The sequence below is a fragment of the Oxyura jamaicensis genome, chromosome 1 (assembly GCF_011077185.1).
Source record: "Oxyura jamaicensis isolate SHBP4307 breed ruddy duck chromosome 1, BPBGC_Ojam_1.0, whole genome shotgun sequence".
In the NCBI taxonomy this organism is placed as follows: Eukaryota; Metazoa; Chordata; class Aves; order Anseriformes; family Anatidae; genus Oxyura; species Oxyura jamaicensis.
Window position 1 is genome coordinate 109,556,625 of NC_048893.1, and position 21,955 is coordinate 109,578,579.

General features: G+C 44.9%; 1 protein-coding gene across 7 annotated transcripts in view; it reads right to left on the bottom strand.

The window, feature by feature from the left end:
- The window catches only part of RUNX1 (RUNX family transcription factor 1), a 169,911-nt gene that overhangs the window by 21,852 nt on the left and 126,104 nt on the right, over positions 1 to 21,955 (bottom strand). For 6 of the 7 annotated variants that reach the window (XM_035315722.1, XM_035315723.1, XM_035315724.1 and 3 more), the window contains one exon: positions 7,845 to 8,036. The exons of the other annotated variant lie outside the window; for it this stretch is intronic. In XM_035315722.1, the coding sequence (XP_035171613.1) occupies positions 7,845 to 8,036 (192 nt within the window). The remainder of the gene's footprint in view (positions 1 to 7,844; positions 8,037 to 21,955) is intronic. 7 annotated transcript variants of the gene reach the window in all.

Here is a 21,955-nt window from a genome sequence, read left to right on the forward strand (position 1 = left end):
GTGGGATTTGGTGCTGGGCAAGAAAAGCAGTGAGCCAGGATAAGCTGTTCCCATGGAAAAGCAAGCGAGCCCAGAAACATGGCTAATCTCAACAGCAGATATGGAACATCATGGAGGTACAGAGGGGGCTGTGTGAAAGCTGCGCTCCTGAGAGATGCTCACGCCTTCTCCATGGCCCCAAATGGGCAGGCAAGACCTTGGAAAGGTGCCTCCAGCACTGCTGTGCCATCCAAGAGCCAAATAAGCAAGAAGAGAGCCCAGAGAATTCACTCTTGTCTCTGACCATCACGGTGGCTACTGAGATCACTCACCCTGGGCTGGAAACATCAAGGCACCTACAAGAGTCCTGCACTGAGTCAAAGGGTGCCTCTGCTTCTGCAGCAATATAACGGAGCGTGGAGTTTGCCTTACTGATTCAGGAATGGCAGACCAAAGCAAAACAGAGAGAATCGCTGTGCAAGTTAAAAGCTGAAACAGGGATACTTGTTCCTACCTGCAAGCTCTGTTTCTCTTAGCAGTATCCATCAGCTCGACATTGTTCTCATGTGGTAAAAGACATGGACTGATTAATGAAAAATAAAACTGGTTGGGCATGAGCTGCCAAATTTTATCAATGCCCAAAATATTCAGCCAGAGAGCTAGAGGCGTTTCCAAAGGCATTGGTTGTCACTAATTTCTCGGGGGCCAAGACACTTGGTCGCTACCAAAAAAATCTTGGTAAGTTTTTCTAAAAACTTCTTGAAATGACAAGTTCCAGACAGCTTGCCAAGTGGTATGCAGAATGACTTTGACAAACCTTAGAACAAAACAGGGATCTCTAAGCTCCTTTCCTTCTGCTTTAAAACCAAGGTTTCCCTCTTTTTAGTTAAAGTTGTCCTCTAGGATGCTCCATGCTGAGGACAGAAAAAACAAAAACAAAAACAACAGAAGGAAAATTTGTGTAAGTGGAGATGTTGCTTGGGGACGGAGAACATATTTGCTGCCTTATCTATTGCTTTGTTAATCTCAGGAAGTGCCAAGCAATTGGAATATGAAGATAGGTATCTTTTAAATATATCGACACTTGGAAATCTTCTGGATTAAACACCATTACATAACTCTTTCCATTAGGGCGTTAAGTTGATGAAAAAGCTGAGTAGTTTCAAGCCCTTTCTTTTCAAGAGCTGCCTGCAAGGAGGCAGGCAGGGCTCTTGGACAAGGCTGGTGCCCCCGGGGCAGGCGCCGAGGAGCTTGCTTCCTCACCTTGCTCTGCCCCGGCTGGGACCAGGCTGCAATCTGTGGCTGGAGGGGATGGAACCTCGTGGCTGGACGGCTTCCTGCCACTCTGACCTGGGAAAGTCTTCTCCTCAGCAGGCCAGGCATGAGGTTTGCAGCCCCAACTACCTGTACATGGTGTGAAATGGAGGTTGTGCTGTTGGTGCTGTTTCTGGGGAGCTGTCTGCGATCTGTCCTGGGAAGTGCTGGAGACCTGGCGCTGGAGGTGGGAGCCAGGAATGCACTGGGAGACTGCAGGCAAAGACTTTGTCTCGGCACTGAGATCTGACAGAGCAAAGCGTTGAGAACATCCCTGAGCCTCCCATTGCCGGTCCTGGAGAATGAAATGTTTCTCGTTTGGCCTTGGTGAAGCCACAAGTGCAGGGAACTGATCGAAAGGAACAAAATGTGGGCCCAGAAAGCACCTCCGGGGTAGAGCAGCCCAGCCACATCCTGTACTGTGCACTTACATAACACAGCAAGATCCATCTTAAATTACATCTTTCTGTCTCTAATCACCCCCCTGGAAGGCTGCCAGGGCCGTGCTGATACGTGGGGACCATCTTCCAATTTCCAGGCTAAATTCATCGATGGCTAGTTTACAGAATAACCACTTGCTCCCGAGCCAGCGTTGTCCTTTGACGCAAATGGTGCTCCTCCCTCCTTGGTGTTGAGCTTCTCTTCTGTGTTTATTGACTGCAATTACCTTCCCTCTCAGCCTTTGTTTTGGTGCCCTGCCTAAACCTGGCTCTGCTAATCTCTTCTTAAAGAAAGGTCTCCATTGCTCCTGCCATACTAACAGCCCCCTTGTACCACCCAGTACCATTGGACTTCATTTTTTCTCTAACACTGGCTGATCATGGCTTTATCCAAACCTCAGCTGAGATTTTTCTAAAGCTTTCTATCTCGCTGTGAATACAGTACCCCACCTATGGTATCTCAAAAAAACTGGTGGCCTGCTTCTGTCAGGTGAGAAGGCGATGAGGAGGCGATGGTGGAATAAATGTTTCTAACCCCAAATGGAGGGAGTTCCTCACGACCACTCTCGTTTCTGGGCTGTTTCTGGCTATAACAACCCCTCTCTTATGTCACAAAGAACCAGCCCTGCAGACAAGCAAAGGCTTGGCAGAGGCAACACATCACGGTAACAAAATTTTATCCCTGTCAAAATTAATATTTGGAGAGGACCCAGCTGGTTTTAAGAACACTGCAAATCAAATGAAAGCCACGCATCTCACTGCAAGGAGCTGATTTCCACATGGGGTGAACTGGCAAAGTAAAAAACAACGCGAAGAGCTGGAGCCAAGAAAGAATGGATGCTGTGAAGCTGAAGGTTATTTAGTTATATTACACACCTCTTGCATGTATCTTTGCCATATTGATATTTACAAACCACTTTTCCTATTCTGTAGAGTACATTCCGTATATACTACAGCCTCGTGAATGTTCTCTAAGATATAGGCATGGAGGTTGTTAGTTTCACAGCAAAACGAGAAGCCTTGCTTGGCCAGAAGTGCTACACAACTTGCTTTTCTGCTTCTGCAAATGGCAGAGTCACATTTCTGATGCTCCCTTTTACTTTATGCTTTTGAACAAACTTCCCTAAAACATGCTCCAGTGTAGTCAACACGAGTAGCTCCGGATAAAAACAGTAGCACCTGTGCCTGCAGAGCTACAGGATGGACTCAGACACCCTTCAGTAGGAGGTTCACCTATATTTGTTAGTAGGGGCCATGAAAGAGGAATGCTTTTTCCCCAGAGCAGAGCTCTGTTGGACTGAATGAGAGAAGAATTGCTTTGACTAAGCTAATCTGGTTCACACAGCAGTGTGCACATCTCTTCATATGCGAGCTGGTTTATGACACAACAAGTAAATAGCAGGGTGAGTCTGCTACTGATGACACCGTGCCCTTTAAAAAGAAAAACTGCTGAGGTTATTCATGGCAATATTAAAGTATTATCTGCTGAGACACATATGTGAATCAAAGAAATGTATTGTACCTTCAGTAAAAAGACATTTCTCTCTATAAAAATCTCCTTTTTGACAGAGCCAACTGGAAATACTCCAGCTAAACAGATCGGCTTAGCAAAATATTTTGTGAAAACACCACTCGTTCAGCAAACCTCCTGCGACCTCCCGGTGGCTGTGGCAATCATGTTCTGGACTCATGACACCTCTCCCTCTCACGCTGTCCTCCTGCCTTGTCCCCACGTGCTCCCAGCACGTTGGCTGCCCACCCCCGGTGTCTCCATCAAAAGCGATGTCCCTTGGTCGCTCACAAAATTTGTGCAGCCTGGCTTATGGTGCAGAAATGCTACTGTGGGGCTGGGGAGGCGAGCTCTGCACATCCAGGAAAAAGCACCGGAGCACTGCATCCCTGGTCATGCTGCTTGGCAGCGACGTGAGGGCGGCCAGTGGCCACCCGACGCTACCCTGCTGGTCGAGGAAGGTGGGAGCGGTGCTGGTAGGCAGGGTGCTGAGCGCTGGCAGCACCTGCTTGATGTGCTGGGCAGTGTATTTTGGGACGGAGAGGTCAGGTGGTTAATCAAGTGGGAACATGATGATGATACGTGCACCGAGGGAACGACAGGGAGAGGCAGACGCGGCCCGAGAAAACGTGAAAATGTAGGCATTTAGCAATGCACGAGGGGAAGGGCTGGTGAGTCTGGAATCCTGGGAGCCTGTTTATCTGTCCTGGCAGGGAGTGGTGTGCACACCGGCTCGGATTCTCCAAAGCTCCCGAAAACTGCATTTTTGCAGCAATGAACGATGGAGGCACAGCCACAGCCCTGTGCCTGCTGCCAGCCTCTGGGAAGGGCTGCCCCGCACACACTGCTGGCTCTATTAGCCTATGGCCTGCTAAGCCCATTCAAAAGTGGAAATATTAAAAGTTGGGGCAGGATGCAGTTGTGGCAAGAACAAAGCCATCTTAATTCCCCACGCTTAAACACCGCCCTTGATTCCACTACTGTGTTTCCCTGGTTCATGGGAACCCTGATAAACTCTGGCTGTTTTTGGTGGAAAGAGATTACGATAGCAAGGACCTTGAAATATCTCCTCAACAAAGCGCACTGCACCTGGAGGAAGACAAAAGGCTGGCTTGTAACAAAATAATCTCTCTGTCTTTAATGTTTCTTGCTAATTCAAAGAGCTGATCTCGACATGATCTCTGTTACTTTGCTGTTGGTGCTAGTTTCTGCTTTGGTTAAAGATCTGTCAGCAATTTTATTACAGCCTCTTGTTTCCAGGGATTTTAGACTTGGTCATAAAAGCGTGGTCCCAGCTGAAACTTAATGTATAAGATTACAAAATTAAAAAAAAAAAAGCGAGCAAGCAAGCTCAAATATTTTTAAGGCTATAAAAGTATAAACAGAAACAGAAGCATGCAGCTTAAAGTGATTGCAATGATTGTTTTCCCCAGACAGAAAAAAAAATATTTTATTTATTTTTCTAACCTATGGGTAATTAATAAATCATTAGTTGGAAGCATTCTTGGGCTAATTTGAAAAAAAAAAAAAAAAAAAAAGGATTGAAATTATTTAATTGTACACATTTTGAATGATATTCCTAACCTCCTATTTTACTTAGGTTATTTATTAGCTTAATGTTATTTCCTCAAAAAAATACTTTCTCTTGCTGATGACTTACACCTTTAAAATATTTCTATTGGCCCTTAAAAAATCGTACTATAAAGGAATCATATAAATTCATGTTTTTAAAACTCTTGAATTATGGATCTTCCTACTCCGGTTAACACTAACCACTGTAAAACCAGTAATTATGTATTTACCGTCTGGTTTAGACTGGTATTAGAAGAAACTCAACCGTAATATATACAGAGAGAGATTTACATTTATGGCACATATAAATTTCAATGCTCATCGAGGGTTCTACCTAAACTTTCATAAATAACAACCCAGCACAGCTCGCGTAGCTCTATTTTCTTTTCCTCTCCGAGCAAAGGAAGGGGTGAGTTAAGGATGAAGTGTTAGCTGGCGTTGGAGCTCTAGCTGAATTTCCTTACTCTGCGAGCACAGGTCAAATCCTTTGACACGATACGCTTGGTACTTGCACAAAGTAATCTTTCAAGTTGAAACATGTGTGATGTGGTGGAAGCCTTCTCTCCCCTTCGGTTCCCCTTTTGTCTGTGAATTGGTTATGGTTAGATCTTTTAAATGAACAGGTGTACTTGCTCGCTTTTTGTGATATGAAAGAAGCATAAAACTCGATTATAGCAATTTATGGTCTCTTAACTTGCTTGGACTTGTATCCATGACACAAGCAGCTTTATGCTCAAATTTAAGACTTGGTAAAATAGGAAGTTAAAATTAACCTCAATCCTTTTATAGATGAAAACCTCAACAAATAAACAGTGGTTTAGTGGCATGGCAACCTGCCCCTTTAAATCCAAGAACTAGTCTGAGATGTCTATTTTAATAGATGTCTATTTAAGAAAAAAAAAAAAAAAAAAAAAGATAATTGGACTTGGATGAGCAGAGGAGTAGCCTGTGATTCATACCAGCGTGAGTTAAAGCACGGCGCAATGCTGCTACTGAGAAGCTAGCAATGTATGGGCTTTTTGTGCCTTATGTCCATATACAAAGCACCCAATGCTCTCTTCAGTGGGAGTTTTAATAAATGTGTTTCAGGACGTGAAGAGGTACAGGCCAGTATGGTAATAGGGTGGAAAGGTTCAGAAGCATTTCATTTTGTGGGCCTCCCTTCTGAAACATGATGCTGTCGAGTAAAAATAAAAGGCATGAAAACACCCTTACTCCCTAGAGATCTCCCATGAGACCAGCCCAAAAGCCAGCCCTACTTTGAACACTGAGCAAAACGCGATGGTGCTGTAGCTCCTTGTCACTGCAGCCCTGTTGCCTTGCTGCAGCAGTGGGACAAGGATGAGCCCTACAAGCCAAAAGGTGCCTGCGGCAGAAGGAGTCAACATCAAAGAGGCTTCAGGTTTAGGGATGTTTCACTAGTAGTGATGGCAGCCTCAGCAAGTTGCTCAGGGGGGTCTTAGGATAACACGTAAGCTGGGGAGGCAGAAGCAAAGGGGAGATCAGGGGAAGCTTTGAGGAGGGTATTGATGAGGAAACACCAGCAGTTCAACTGGTACGGCCTTCCGAGCTACATTCACAGGTGAAATGCATTAAAAGCATGTTCATGAAGAGCAAAGCAGAGCAACATACTAAATATATTACTGGAGAGAGCAGCTGAGCCCCCAGACGGGTGTGAAGCCGTCCCAGCGAGTGACCTCCATGTGGAACAAGGGAAGGGGGATACTGAACCCGATACTCTGCTAAGCATATAGTGTTCCCGAGACGCCGAGGAATGCACGTCTGTGGCCGATACCTCCACCCGTGGAGCTGCAGGCTGCTGAGCAGCCGCAACAGCATGGGCATTTGCTTTTGCAGGAGCTGATCTGCACAGAGGGCAATCCCAACGTGGTCTGCTCTACAGATCAGAAAACCACGGGAGGCTGGCAAGGTGCAGGATTAGACCAAGGAAGGGATATTGTGTGATCCTTCCACCTTTTTTTTTTGCTTGTTTGCTTTTTCCCTACCTCTTTTTAGAATACAATGTGTGACAATGTGTTGGTTTATTTCCTGAGATTCTCAAAACTGTCTGGTTCTGCACAGAAGGTTTATGGTAAATGTCACTGGGCCAAAGACCTTCCCGGTCCTTGGAATAAAAAGATGCAGCAAGCATTGCATTCTGCAAGTGACAACCTTTTCTGTATGCAACTAAGAGTAACCCTGGCTTTATAAAATATATGTTGAACAAAGAACTTATTGCAAGAATTGATGGTAACCCTCTCCCCCCAAAGCACCAGCAGAGAACCTCAACTACAAGCAGTGCAGAAGAAAACTCCACCGGGAACAGCCCTCACTGCAACAAGTACCATATTGCACCCTCGTTCCAGAGGCATCTCACTACAAATCTGCACCTTGATATGCATTGTGCAAAGTGTATTATCAGCTATCATTACGTAGCGACCTGATTCTCTGCTTATGAAGTTCCAGGAGATTTCAGTAGCAGATTAGATCTTACTAGTGACAGACTCAACTCCAGCAGTGGCAGATAACCTTTCAAACTGAATTGCTTGTTTTCACGGGCATCATCCAAGCCTGCATCTCAGAGGAAATCGGACTCCAGAGTCACTGTTTGGCAGGTTTTTGTTCAAATACAACAGAACGGATAAGCACCAGCTCCACAAATATGTTCAAACCAGCCTGCCCATATTTAGATCTTGTCACTAAGAGGTCATCTTCAGGGAACAAAGCACTTTGTAAAATTCTCTTTGCAACTGTCTCTCTGGGAAAGGTCAAACAAGGCATTGACATAATTTCTCTCTCATTCAAGCACACAATTAATTGATAACTACCCATCAGGAAATACACCTACACATGTGAAAAGGCCTATGATAATGTACCTTTGCAAGAAAACAGACTTGCAAGGCCTCCGTGTGTCTCAGGACAGCCAAAAAGAGAGACAGGGGCAAGGGGGGGAACGCCTCCGAGCCCCATAGCTCTCAGCAGGGCCAGGCAGGCGCTGGGCGAGCAGGGGGAGGATTTTGGGTACTTACCCTGAATCTGACTCTGAGGCTGAGGGTTAAAAGCAGTGGTGTGGTTCAAGGAGGCTCGTGGGTTGGGTGTGGGGGCTGGGTGGTGTGGGCTGACCCTCATGGCCGTACGACGCAACTGCTCCAGTTCACTCAGGCGCTCTGAAAAGGACAAGCTCCCGGGCTTTGTCTGCTCATCTAGTTTCTGACGATGTCCTATTGTGGGAGGGGGGGGAAAAAGATCAGAAAATCTCACTGATATATGAGGTCTGTTGATTTTTTTTTTTTTAAAGAAACAAATACCCTCATCCACTGGCAAAGTACCTAACCAGCTAGCAGCTATCTGAAATTAAACTGAAACCACCTCTCTGCAAGAACAGGAGACACAAACAAGTCATGCATTGAAACCATATCGCAGGATAGCCCAGGATGGCCTACTCTGAAAAAACAGGTCTACTGAAAAGTGCAGTGCCTTTCTATTGCACCTCACAATGGGAGAGGAAGCATTTTTGGAAGGAGTAAGGTCTGCTGGGATGAATAAAAGGAAGAAAATTTTGGTGTCCCCTGTGCTAAACCTGCATCGGAGTAACTCATCAGAAATTAAATCTCAGACTGTTGTGAAGTACCATAATTAGACAAGTACTATGGGGCTATAAAATAGCAAACCCAAACAAATCCTGATTTTGAATCCTTTGGATGGTTTTATAGACAGAAATAGGCAATAAACACCAGAAGCTGGCAGAATTGCAGCTACCGGGTCATGAAGTCTCCCCTAGTGGAGTTTCCAAAACACAAGGTCCTACTAGATATCCACCTCTAAGAGAACAGGTGCTGACATTACAATGCAGGCCAGTGCACAGAGGAGTTAGCTTCGGCCATGTGCAAGCTACGGGGACCCACATGCCCCAGGGCAGCCCTTGGAGTATGGGGGAACAGGGAAGGAGCTGGAAGGCAGCACAGCATCAGGGCACAGCCAGGTTCAGCTGGAAGGGCAGAGACCTTGTCTTGTCATGAGCAAGACTGGTTTCAAGATAAGCTTTAGCTAGCAGCAATGAGCAGTATGCAAGGAATAAGGTAATGCATTTCTAACTGCTGCCCGTGAGTGCTCTCTGCTTTTGGATCCCGTGTGTAGCCCTGTTGCAAAATGCCATGTTGCTCAGTAACCACAAAGACTGTATACGGAGAGTGTGCGAGGGATGTCTCATCTCTCCTTTTCCACAATCCCAGTTCTACACTTTGCATTTGTCTCAAGAAACCAGCTGCCTTGTGAATCTTTGTGTCTTGTCCCTTCTCCTTTTTTCCTACAGGAAAGGGCACTGTTACCCTGACATGAACACATCTCCACTGTCTAGCCCAGAAGCCAAATTTAGTTCTACTTGCTCCCTTAAAGAAGGTGGCATTATCCATGGTTTCTGCCAAATACCATCGTTTTCTGTCTGTCCGTTCCTGATTTTCATTGTCTTTCAACAAAGAGTTGCCTTTGGCAACTCTCTGTGCATCTCTCAACCCTCCACACAAGGAGAAGGCCAACGCTGCTCCTGTGGCAAGTCCTCTGTGAGCTCGTGGCTGCAGTAGTGAAACAGACTGGCACAAAACTCCCCCAGATAATCCACATGTCCTCGTAGTATTTAATGTTGAAACATTTATAAACACCCAGCTTCCAATTCTGCATATCGGTGAATAAGCAACAAGCGATCTCTGAAAAGGTCTGTATGTCCTTTACTCTACAGTGTGCTCTTTCATGCCACCCTAACAGCTTAATCAAGACACAGGACCATTTTATACACTAAGGAGAAAATGTACATTTAAAAGCAGTTCCCAGTAGCTGCATTTCTAAAATTAAATTTTATAACTTGTATTATGGTTCCAAATCGCAGTGGCTCGGCATTTCTTCCTGTTGCCAGGCCCCTTGGCACAGCTTGAACTGTCTCAGATTCCACACTGTGCTATAAATTATCCCAAGAGGGGAAAAAAAATTAAAATATAAAAAGACATATTATATAGCAGTGGCTTCATCGTTAAAGAGACCCATTAGGGCTTCCAAAAAAAAAAAAAAAAAAAAAAAAAAAAGGAAGGCGAGGGGGAGAAAGATGAAAAAGACTTTTATCTGACATTCTGGTGGGTCAAGAGCAAACGCTTCATTTGTCAGCAGTGCAAAGCTGGACACTGCCCCAAGCCTCAGGCTCCTGACACCGGACTTGAACGTGAACATGCGGAGTCATACAAGATGTGTAAAATACCTCATACATTTGGATTAGTTTAAGCTTCAGCGGGCTGAACCAAGGGCTTGCGGAGCCAAGACTCAGATCCTTCCAAATCCATACCCCCAGTGTAATTTATTCCTCATTTCGAATTCACGTCAGCCATTTTCTGCTTTCAAGCCAGCGGTCTGACCTCCCGGTACCCTGCTTTCTCCTCTGCCGGCCAGGCGCTGCCCTCATGGCACCCTGCGCTGCGGTGGCCCGGCCTGGCCCCAAGCTATCCCACGGCCCTGTGGCCTCGCACTGGGGCGAGCAGTTCCTGTGCTAAGGGCTGTGCTCAGGCCAGCAAGGCAACAATTAACATTCCCCTCTGAAGCTCGTCCAGGCACTATGCTTGTGCCTGAATTAATAAATTAACGAAAGGCTCAGCGTCCTCCCAAGGCCTCCATGGGGCACGCTGCTCCCAGGCCTACCACCACGTGTCTCTGCATCGCCCATCCACCAAGCAAAGTGCCTGCCCTTGCCCTGCCCCAGATTTTGTCAGTTTTGGGCATAGTTGGAAGGTGCCTCAGCTTGTAGCTCCAAACGTTGTCACCTCCAAAAGTGACTTTCCCACCCTCACCCCCCACCAATCAGAAGACCTATCCAACCTTATCTCCCCTGCCGGCTTCTGCAGGTAGCAGCACTGAACCTGTTTTTGTGTAGGAAATTGAAGAACTGTCAGAAAAATATAACAAATACAAATGGTTTTCCCAAGCCACTATAAATGCACAGGCAGAGCTTTGCTAGGGTGACTTGTATTTTCACATTTGTTAGCTTTACTTTGAAGTTATCCTCTAAACATCTTGCTTAAAGAGCAGGCAAGTTGTCCTTGGCTCACCCCTGTAAAGTGCAGGACTATTATTATCCCCATTTTACAGGTGGAAAACTGAATCACAGAGAAATGAGGTGACCTGCCTGTGGTCAGACAGTGAACCTGCGGCAGACGCCTGCCTCCCAGCTCAGCACGGTGCCCGCACCACCAGTCTTCACAGAATCACAGACTCATGAAGGTTGGGAAAGATCCTTAAGATCACCAAGTCCAACCATCACTTAACACTACCACGTCCACCAGCAAACTGTGTCTCTAAGCACCCCATCCAGACATCTCTTAAATACTTCCTGGGGTAGGGATTACACCACGTCCCTGGGCAGCCCGTTACAATGCTTGAGCACCCTCCTCCAGAAGAAATCCTTACTAATATCCAATCCTTACTATATCCAATCCTTACTAATATCCAATCTAAACCTCCCCAGGTGCAACTTGGTGCCATTTCCTTGCGTCCTGACACTTGCCACCTGTGAAAGGAGACCCCCTTGCTGTAACCATCTTTCAGGTAGTTGTAGACAGCAGTGAGGTCTCCCCTCAGCCTCATTCTCTCCAGACTAAAGAACCCCAATTACCTCAGTTGCTTCTTGTAAGTCCTCTTTTATAATTCCTTCACCAGCTTTGTTGCTCTTCTCTGCACACACTCGGGTACCTCAATATCCTTCCTGTAGTGAGTGCCCCAGAACTGAACACAGTACTCGAGGTGTGGTCTCACCGGTGCTGCATACAATGGGATGATCACTTCCCTGGTCCTGCTGGCCAGCTACTGATACAGGCCAGGATGCCATGGGCCTTCTTGGCCACCTGGGCACACTGCCTGCTCACGTTCAGCTGGCTGTTGACCAGCACCCTCAGGTCTTTTCCTGCCAGGCAACTTCCCAGCCCCTTTCCCATCTCTGAAGAGGAGTGTGAGGAACGCTGAGTGGCAGACAGGAAAGCCATGCACTTAGTGCCACCACTCCCAACACCAGGAAGGGTGAGGGGGAAGAGTTACCACAAGAGGAGGTGGCATTTTTGACTCCTGCTCTTGTGCTCCCTCTTCCCTGGGGTTGCAGAGTTGGAGGTTTTCCACAGAATAAGTGTGGTAATAAACCCTTTGGCTAAACCAAAGTCTTTGGGAGCTTCTGGATTTTTTTGCTTATCCCTTTCAAATACTGAGGTCAGGCAGACTTTTTTACACAAAATATTAAATGAGGAGTGTAGAGAAAACATTAGCTTTTCTGATACTTTTACAGCAACACGACATGAAAGTGTTTTCCCTCTTAATGGGAGGGAAACACAGTTTTATAGACTTCAAGAGGCTGTGGAGCGCTCAGCTTGGATGGCAGCCACCTGCTCGGAGCTCTGGACGTGGAAGCGACCAGAACGACGTGTCTTGGCAGCCCCCATCCTGTGCACATCCAGGGAAGGTGTGAGGCCCTCGGTGCTCCCATGCTGCCTGACGAAGCTACTGAAATTCCTGTGTATGCTCTGTAGGAGACTGCTGTAGTGAATTGATGCACTTTCGGCGCGGGGCCGGGCCCCCGGGGTTGGGGGGGCAAGCACACTCTTCTGTCACTTGCTCCCATTCATGCACAAACCTCACAGTTTGGAGGTACCCCAGGGTACAGACCTGGGGCCAGAGACACACTCAGGCAGGGAAGCTTCAAGTTTTCATGTATATAATGCACAGTTTTCCTGCCCCAAATCAGCAGATTATACTTGTGTGTGCGGATACACAGGGGGAGTTTTTTAAGCAGAGTTCATTGTCCCTAAAGGGAGCAGAATACCTCCCTCTCTCTCCTCTGCATCCCTTTTTCCAAGGCTGGAAATAGAGGATTTCACAACCTGTGCACCCCAAAAAGTGATTTATCCAAGGGGAAAACATTGTATCTGTGCAGGCTTTGCCAAAGTGGGGAGTGACTGACCAGACCCAATGCTTTGGTTTAATGAAATCTTGTCACTTTGGAACCATTTTGGAACTTGATCCAAGCATCTCCAGTTTTCAGGGCTGTTTGTGTGCAGGGCTTTGGTTTGGCTCCAGCTCTAGCTGGGTAGAAAATAAGCCATGTTTCATTGTGTCTAGCTAATAAAGTGGTAAACATTGTTTTGTACCATGGAGTCAAATTATTTTGTACATAGTGAGGAATGAGAAGAAAATCTGCTCTTTCACATTATTGTAGGAAGGGAGCACGTGCTTTTTAGTGCAAAAAATAATATAATCTTGCAAACAAAACTGAATTAAAGTATAGGACTTCTACATTATTACTGAGTACTAGCTGAGTACTGCAAATGATTGAAAAATATCCATCCTGCTTGGAAAAAAAAAAACAAAAAACAAAAAAACATTTTTTTTTTCTAACAATGGAAATAGTACCTTAAGTGCATAATATTTTTCTATGTCCCAAATGTCCCACTTGTAAAATAATTTACAGTCTTTTTCCCTGATTTGCTATCTGCACAGGAGCAGCAACAAATATAACACCATTTTCTGTGTTTTAAAGCAGACCTGACTTGATCCTGCAGACATGCATGCACTAACTGTTGTTATATGGTAGCCCATGGGGTCCTAGAAAGTGATGCTTGAAAATGAAACCAGCCTGAAAAGTGGTTTCCTCCCTGGCCTCCATGGTTTGGAAGGGACTTATACCACATTTGGGCATTACAGAGATAATTGCAGGACAGCACTGGAACACACCAACCTCTTGTACAGTGTTAAAAATATAGTGTAAAGTGTTCCTAAAAAAGGAACAAGACACACTGTAGGATGTTTTCCTTCTCCTCAGTTAAAAATATTGCTGCAGTGAGGAGAAATAATTGTGATGGCAGTCAGAGCTTCGAGTAGACTCATGAGCAATTGTATTTTTTGGCTGTTTTTCTTAAGTACTGTGCAAGGAAAGCCTTATTTCCAGACAGTAGGAAGAGCATGGCAGACAGGATATTATGCTAAACATTTCTGTGTTGTGTCTGTAATTACCGGCAGAATTGGTGTTGGTCATCGGACCCAACCTGACCTTAGGCTCGAGGTACTGGGAAACATATGAATGAGACTGGACATTATGCACATGCACCATTCCCCAGCACAATGAACAGCCTGACACCCAGATGCCCTTCAAAAGCCAAACACCAAATAACGCCAGCGCTGTGTAATGCCAAATACAGACGGACTGACACCAGGAAATATTTCCAGCTGCGCTTCTTCTATCAGCTCCCTGGCAAACCTCGGGCTTTCTGTGCCTTTATGGAAAATCTGTTTGTTGCTCTGAGTAACTGCAGACATACTAGACATTTCAGGTGTGATCCTTTGCTCAGCATTTAATTTTTCCACTCAATAATCCAATTTGGCTGTATGCTAAACAAGTGTCCGGTGCTGCCAAGAAGGCACACCAGGATTCATGCGGCACATTTGCTGCTCTCTGGTAGCTCCCCCGGTGCAGACCCTTGCCTGTCGGAAATGCGAGGCAGCTGATGGCAGCTCTGTTCAGGTTCCTCACCCCACACTCACTGCACAGTAGCGACACACTCGCTGGCAGGTCTTGCTGAACAGCTGGGGTACATTTTTTCCTACATTTTTTAACAGTAGTTAAATACTCCCAGCGATATTGTTTTTCTTACAGCTTCTTTAAAAAAAAAAAAAAAAAAAAAAAAAAAAAAACAACTCAGAAATGGATACTATGGATAGAGCAAGCTACAAATTTCTAACAAGACGGAGTCCTTCCCCAGGATGGAATAGTCAGAATCAAGTCCATCTTGCCTGATCTGCAACAGCAAATGAACTTCACTTTCCTGTTTTCCATATGAGAGCCCTAACTATAGGCTGGGAGCCCATCTCCCCCCATTTCTATCCATATTTCATTCTCCAGCTGCAGTGAGAGAGCCCACATTTTGAGAACAGGAGTGGTGGGCTTAAGAGAGCACCCGTCCAGGAAAAAAGGCAAAACCTGGGCCTTTTGGTCATCCTCCTTCCAGCCAGGCATGCTGAAGTTCACGATTACAGGCAAGACTATGGGCTGCTCAGGGCTGGACCTCTCTGCTCCTGACAAACACTTGAAAAGTCTCTCATTCATCCTGAGTTACAACAGCCAGTAAAAGCAATCTTGGAAGTTGCTGCAAGACAGGAAAGATGCCTTCTCCCCTCCAGCTCTGCTGGTACAGCTCGTGCTGTACTAACAAGTAGCTATACACAAACATGCTTCTTCTTAAATCCTAACAACAACAACAAAAAAACATCAAAAACCCACAATTATTTTTCTTGCCGTGTATCCACCCTGCCATGATGATCCTGACATATAGGTGCCCTCAATTTTTGTTGTCAAAATGCAATTATTCAGTGGGTTCATCTCAGGAATTAGGTCACCTCAGTGAAGTAAAAGTAAGGGAACTGAGTGTTAGGAATTTTGAGGGAAGAAGTAGTTCATGGAAGTTAAATTAGTCTGCAAAATTATACCCTTTGCCTTCTTTTCCCTTTCCCCCATGTTGATGTATACACTCCAAAAATCCTGACTCCTTGACAAAGTTTGAATGACTCCCAACTTAAGCAGCACATTGCCAAAAGCCTCTTTTGTTTCTTTATAGTTTGCATCTTCCCACACGTACAAACTGCCATAAGAATACCCTCCAGCCATGGGCTGAGACATAATAGTTGAAGATATGGATGAGAGAGGAGGTGCAGAATGAGGCACAACCAGCCAACCAACAACTAAGCCAGCAACCAAGAAAAACATAGGCACAAAAAGAGACCTCTGTCCAAAGAAAAAGCTGCAGAAACAGAAGCCTCAGACAGCAAGGACTGATCCACCGTTTGGAGGTGGTTGTCCCTCCACTGAATGCAGGGGATGAGGCTCCTAATTCAGGCACCTTAATTAAATTACAGACTTAGGTGGGATGAGTCTGGACCCCCACCCTCTCAGCCAGGGTTGTGCAAAGCAGGGATGCTAGCATTTGCCTTCCTTGCAGTGCCTTTGAGAGGACAAATGCATAGAAAAGTGAGTTGCACGAACACAGTAGCATCGAAGGACAGAAACTCAGTTCATCAGCCTACTGAAATATCTGTAGACAGTAGAAAGACTCCCCACTTCAGCCTCATACAGAGCTGAACAAGAGACCTAGAACCTAATGGTCAAGTCCCACAGCTCACTGTTTACATAAACCCGGGGAATCTGTGAACACAAAACTAAATTTACCCTCCACGGATATTAACTGCACAAGGACTTGTGAAAAACTTTGCTCCTGTCCAAAAATAAAATAAAATAAAATAAAATAAAAAGTATGTACCCAGGCTATGTGCTTCCCTTGAACTGAAGACCTTTGCTTTTAACAAGGCTGGTGACTGGTGTTTTCACACAATAGCTGAAAATACCTGCTTTTCCAAAGAAATAAGGTTGAATATTTTTATCTGTAGGTTACTAAGCAGTCCTTCCTCTGCACTAATGCTCCATTGTGCCTACACAGGACCGCAGTTCACTGAAAGCTCATAAATTTCACGCGGTTCTGCCTAGTCTTTATTTTAGGTTCTTGAACCTTTTTTTTTTTTTTTGCTTTCCTCATTTTCTTTGCAGCTGCAGGGAGATATAGTAAGCTACTGTATAGCATTTTGAAAGCAGGGCCTCTGAGAAGTTTCCAAACTGCATACAAGCAGGTTATTCTTTGGCTTGTTTTCTTTGGCTTGGTGTTTGCAGTGCAGAATGAGTCAAACAGTATTAACTTTCAAGAGGGAAGTGGTGTGGTCAACCAAAACTGTTTGTGGCTAGATTGCGAAGATAGGTAGAGCAGGTAATGAAGAACAGCCCATAATGCAGGGTGTAGGTAGGAGAGGCAGACAGACTCAGACAAACAGAATCCTTAATAATTAAATCAACACGGTCGCCTAATTTTTTTTCTGCAGCTTATGTGCTAGGGTTATGACACAGCCTGACTCCTCTTGACTGGTCAGCCTGCAGAAGATGGCCTGGTGCATTTTGCTTAATAGGCTCAAACGACAGCACTCTGCCAGGGAAGAACAAAGGTCTGATGCTATTTAGGAAAAAAAAAAAAAAAAAGTATGGACTTTTCATTTGTGGCTGCTTAAATGCTTTTTCATGTCTCCTCCCATTTTCACAGGCTGTTCCTTATCTGCTCCACAATTAAAGAAGGCAAAGGAGATTATGTTTCCATACTTCCCTTTCCTTAGGATATGTTTTGGATATTAACAAGAACAGTGTGCTGTAATACTACAGACAACTCTCTCCTACGATTCAGAAATCAGTGGACGCAGCCTCTCCCAAGCAATTATTTCCCTCCTGCTTGGCAGTGACCCGTGCAGCACTGATGTTCAGACAGTCGGACCAAGATTCATCATCAACATTAACAGATAATGCATTTACTCATTACAATTCCCAATTGCAAAAGACAAGCAAAAAACAAGAGCACAAACTGAGATCCAGAACAAAAGCCCTTTTTGCATTCATCACAGTGGGTGACAGAGGATGAAACAAAAACCCGCCGTGTTTTCACACAGGCCTACAGGGATGGGGCTGCTGCACCTTCAGATAACCCAGAGCAGGCAAAGTAAGGAGGGACTGCAGCACGGGTGGAAATGCCACACAGATTCACCCCACCTTTCTCTTAGGTGCTCATTTTAAATCCCTTCTCAACTTCTCAAGTACTGAGGCCTCAAAAAGGCTCTGTGTGCCAGAAGCTCGCCTGGCAAACGTGAGTGCCTGACCACTCCTGCATGCGGTGGAAGCTGCAGTTCCCAGGGGCACATCCCACGTTTTCCCTCCCCTCTCTCCCATGGGAGCCTGAGGAGGAGACCTTCCTCCTTGTGGCTGAAGGAGAGGTGGAAGGGATCAGGCTGCAGAGGTGGCCTGCATTCACGTCCTGCTGCCCTCCCACGCACCCCTGAATGAAACCTCCTCTGCTGCTGGCAGCGCAGCAGGCATTTGGTGGCGAGCCCTGGATGGAGCAGCGGGGTTGCCAACAGATGCTCCGGCAGCACCGCATGGCTGGCTAACCTCCTTCTAGGAAGGGCATGGGTTATGTGACCCTTGAAACCCCGGCAGGTTTGAACTAGAAGTCCACCATTCCCCAGCTCATGCAAGACCCCAGCAGCTGCTGAAAGCCTTTGCTGCCATTTTGTGTCTGCCATTGAAAGGCTACCCTTGCTGAAGACAACGGGATGGATTCAGGACCAGACTCACAATTAGACTTAGAGCACCACCAACCCACTTCACCAGAAAGAAAATTGGCATGTCAGTGAGCTAGGGTCTTCAGTGGAGGCCAGCAGATAATCACAACCCTGTGACGAACGTCAGACCTACTGGCTGCTTTTGGAAGCATTTTCCTACGTAATATACAATCACCTAATTCTGCTTTTGTCACAGCTACAGAGGACTTTCCCACTGACTTCAGCAGAGCTAGTCCAAGACTGGATATATTTGAAAATCCATCATGCAAATATAGGTAAACACTTAAAAATACTCACCATAGTCTTTGTATGCACTCAACCATTAGGCAATAAAGTAATGAATATTAAGTGCAAAAATTAAATTGGCAAAGATGAAAAAGTGAAAGAAATGAAAACAAAGAAACAACCTACAAAGTTCTTCTCAATTTAAAAACACAGTAATCCAAGAAGGAAAGAAAAAGAGCTGTGTGGGATTAAGTGACTAAAACAAGGAACTGAAATAATTTCTAGAGGACCAGGCTAGTTGTATTGCCATTCCTAGCCTACCCCACAACAACTCTGATTTCCTCTCTTTACCTGCTTAATGTGAGTAAGGAGCTTGTATTGTCAACACTTCTATCTACCTTTAAAAGAAACAGCTCAATAAATAGGCAAGCAAATATATATGAGCTACCACACCCCCAGAAAAACAGTCAGTACAGCAATGCTTGACACAAGATTTTGTATTTTGGCAATTTTGTTAAGCTAAAATGACCAGTTCCCTACCCGTGTCACCTAACATCAACTCTCCTCACTGACTCAGCAGTGAGGCTGATAAATGCCAGGGAAAATAATCCCCAAACCATCTTTTCCAGGTTGAAAGGAAGTGTCTACATCACAAAACCTCAAGGATATTGGTATTAAAACCAGAAGGGAAATACTGAGTAGGCAAAAAGGATGCCCCCATCACCAGGGAATGCTGAGCATTCAGGTTTCGTAATCCTTTGCACGTCTTATGGAGAACAAAGAGCACTGTTTTTAGGAGCAGTGGGTTCTGTTGTGTAGCCCACTTTTTAACATCCAAAGTCAGATGATCCTGTGCTATACAATGGTCCTATGATGTTTGATGGCCCTGCTCTCGATCCATTGCTCCATAGAGATGCACACGTATGCATGCAAAGACAACCAACTGCACACGAACCCATTTAGAGACAGCGATGCACTAAGTCACACTGCTCGAATTCGGGTTAGAAATGTTTTGTAACTTCACACAGCTGCTGTAGGCTTGCACGTTACCATTGCACAAGCTGACTACAACCGTCTCCAGAGCATGCTCATAATTTAAGCACCCGTCCACCCACTCGCCAGGCAGTGTCAATGAGACAATGGGACGCAGGGCTACAAATACACGCAGAGAAACAGCACTGCTCCACCACCAGCTCTGCTTGCAGCCCATCCCTTTCTTTTGTCTACACAAGATTTATTTAGGTTGGAGCCTCTTGGGGGTGAGTGTCTTAGCCAAGATTTTTAAAGAGTGATTTGCACATTTGGGTTCCTATCCTCAGAGGGCTGTGGAGTGTGTGGCATGCAGCTAGTGTTAGCAAAGGCAAAGAGAGTCCCAGCCATGCTTGCATTTCAATACAGGGACATGTTATATAGACAAGGAACTTGCAAATGCCACATTTCCCTCTACACACTTTCTACTTTTGAGTAGCCTTGAAGCACTGTACATCTCCAGGTGAGTGGAAGGATCTGGTAAGCCTTCTCTGAAATTTATACGATGGGTCTATTCCAATGCCACGATGATTCATGTTCTCTCGGTTTCTAAACTGTTCTTTGGTATATGTTAGTCTCAATTTCCAGCAGATGGAGGTACTTGCAGCAGAAAGCAAGCAAGAAATAAAGGCATTTCATGTTATTTCAGGTCACTGAGATGACACGGTGCTGGAGAACTGTTTGACTTTTCCTTGCAGGAGAGGCTGAAGGTGAAGGCATTCCTTCCAAGTAGCTACAAGCCAAGGGTTTCTCCAGGAACTTCAGAAGCTAGCAGGGATCACTTCAGACCAAGGTCTGAGGGTGCCCTCAACTGTGGTTGACCACACATGTGAACCTCGTGGCTAACTCTGCTGGGAGGCAAAAACCAGCCTCTGTCCCTGGAAAGGCACTTCCTGGGCCAGCAGCTCTTAAAGCACCTTCTCCAGCCCTGCTCAGCAGAATTTTTCTGTCTCTGTCTGTTCTGCAGCATCATGCCCTTTAATACAAGGATGCCAAAAATGTTTTTGGGAAAACCACATATCCAATACGGGATAATCACATTTAATGCACAGCTTAACCTTGGACAGCGCAGGGCCACCAGGGCTAAACCTATGCAGCCTTTTCATTCTGCAAAGTTTTCAGGCACCTGGTCCATTAGTGATTTTTTCAGAGTTATGTAGGTTAAAACAATTCAATGAGAAAAACAGAAAGAAGCAGTCAAAAGAAGAAAAACCTAATTTTTGAGCAGACATACACAGTAGGTCATATGGCCTAAGGGAAATATTTAATTTAAGAGTCATACTATTTCTACCAAGTTTCCCAACCAAAAGTATTTTCATCAGGAGCACTACTCTTGATCTGGTTACTGCTAATGATTTCCCCCATGGACTTAGCTCATAAAAACATAAATTGCTTTATGAATCATAGAATCATAGAAGTTGGAGAAGAAAATGATGGGTTAGGTCATCTTGCCCTTCTCCCTGACAGTGCAGTATCATTTCTTTTTATAAAAAAAATAAAATTAAAAATTGAAAATAGGCACTTCTGTAAAGCTGGAGAATAAAAATACTAAGTTCAAAAGAGATTTTAAAAATACATAATGAATGCAGTGGAGGAAGAGCCAGATTCTTAAGTACCTTGGCTCTCTCTATATACCATGACAATTTGATGAGAAGTATCATCTGGATAGGCACAGTCAGAAATGCAATGGCAAAAAAAAAGGCAATGGTTTAAATAATGCACACAAGTAATTATCACAGTGGTAAATGCAAATCTGGTAGTTACACATGCAAACAGGCTGTTGGGCAAAGAATTGGCCATACTTTGTACACTGTGACCAAATGTACAATGCAAGAACCCATAGTCTGAAAACCTGGACAGCCAGGCCTTTGTGCAGAGAGGGGAGGTGCACACCTGATGACACACACCATATTATTGTCACATATCGTGACATCTCCACACATCACAGAGAACCAAAAAGTCTGTACTCTGTATTACCTGCTTTTGGAGCCTTTAATTTGAGTATTTTTCTACTTTCCCAAAATGTCTTTAAATCCTGGTTTGCATTACTTTTTGAAGTTCTTTTCCCCAAGCATACGTAGATTAAGAGGCTGTCCTTTTTCGTTAAAAAAACCCTGGTTTTAGAACCATTCTAATTCTGGCTTAGAAACTGCTCTTAATCTATCATTCCCTGAAGACGAAAGAAAGAAAGCGTTTCTCTTATTTCTTAAGTTAATCAGTCTGAAGGTGTTTGGTTTTGTTTTAAGTATTTTTACAACCTGTCAGAGTCACTAAGAATTGTCCTGGTAGGAAGTTCTGAGTTCTGTCTCAGATTGCCTCCCCCACCTCAAAAATGGCACCTTAACTTGCAGTGTTTTTTGCAGGCACCATAGGGACTCACTAGAATTCAGTCTATCTGCAACTGTTACAAACAACAACAACAACAAAAGGTAAATGAATTAAAAATAAGTTGCTGGAGTTGGTTTTGGAGTTAAGTATGCTTTTTTTTTATTTTTATTTTTTCCAGAGGTCTGCAAGAAAGCAGTATCTAATTTTCTTCCCACTGCTACCTTCCTCAGATTTCTTTTGAATCAGGACATCTTAGAAAACACAGCTCAGTATTTCTGCAGTTCCTTCAGCTCAGGAGAGAGAGTGAGTCATGGATCTCCAGGCACGGAAGTTCCCAAAT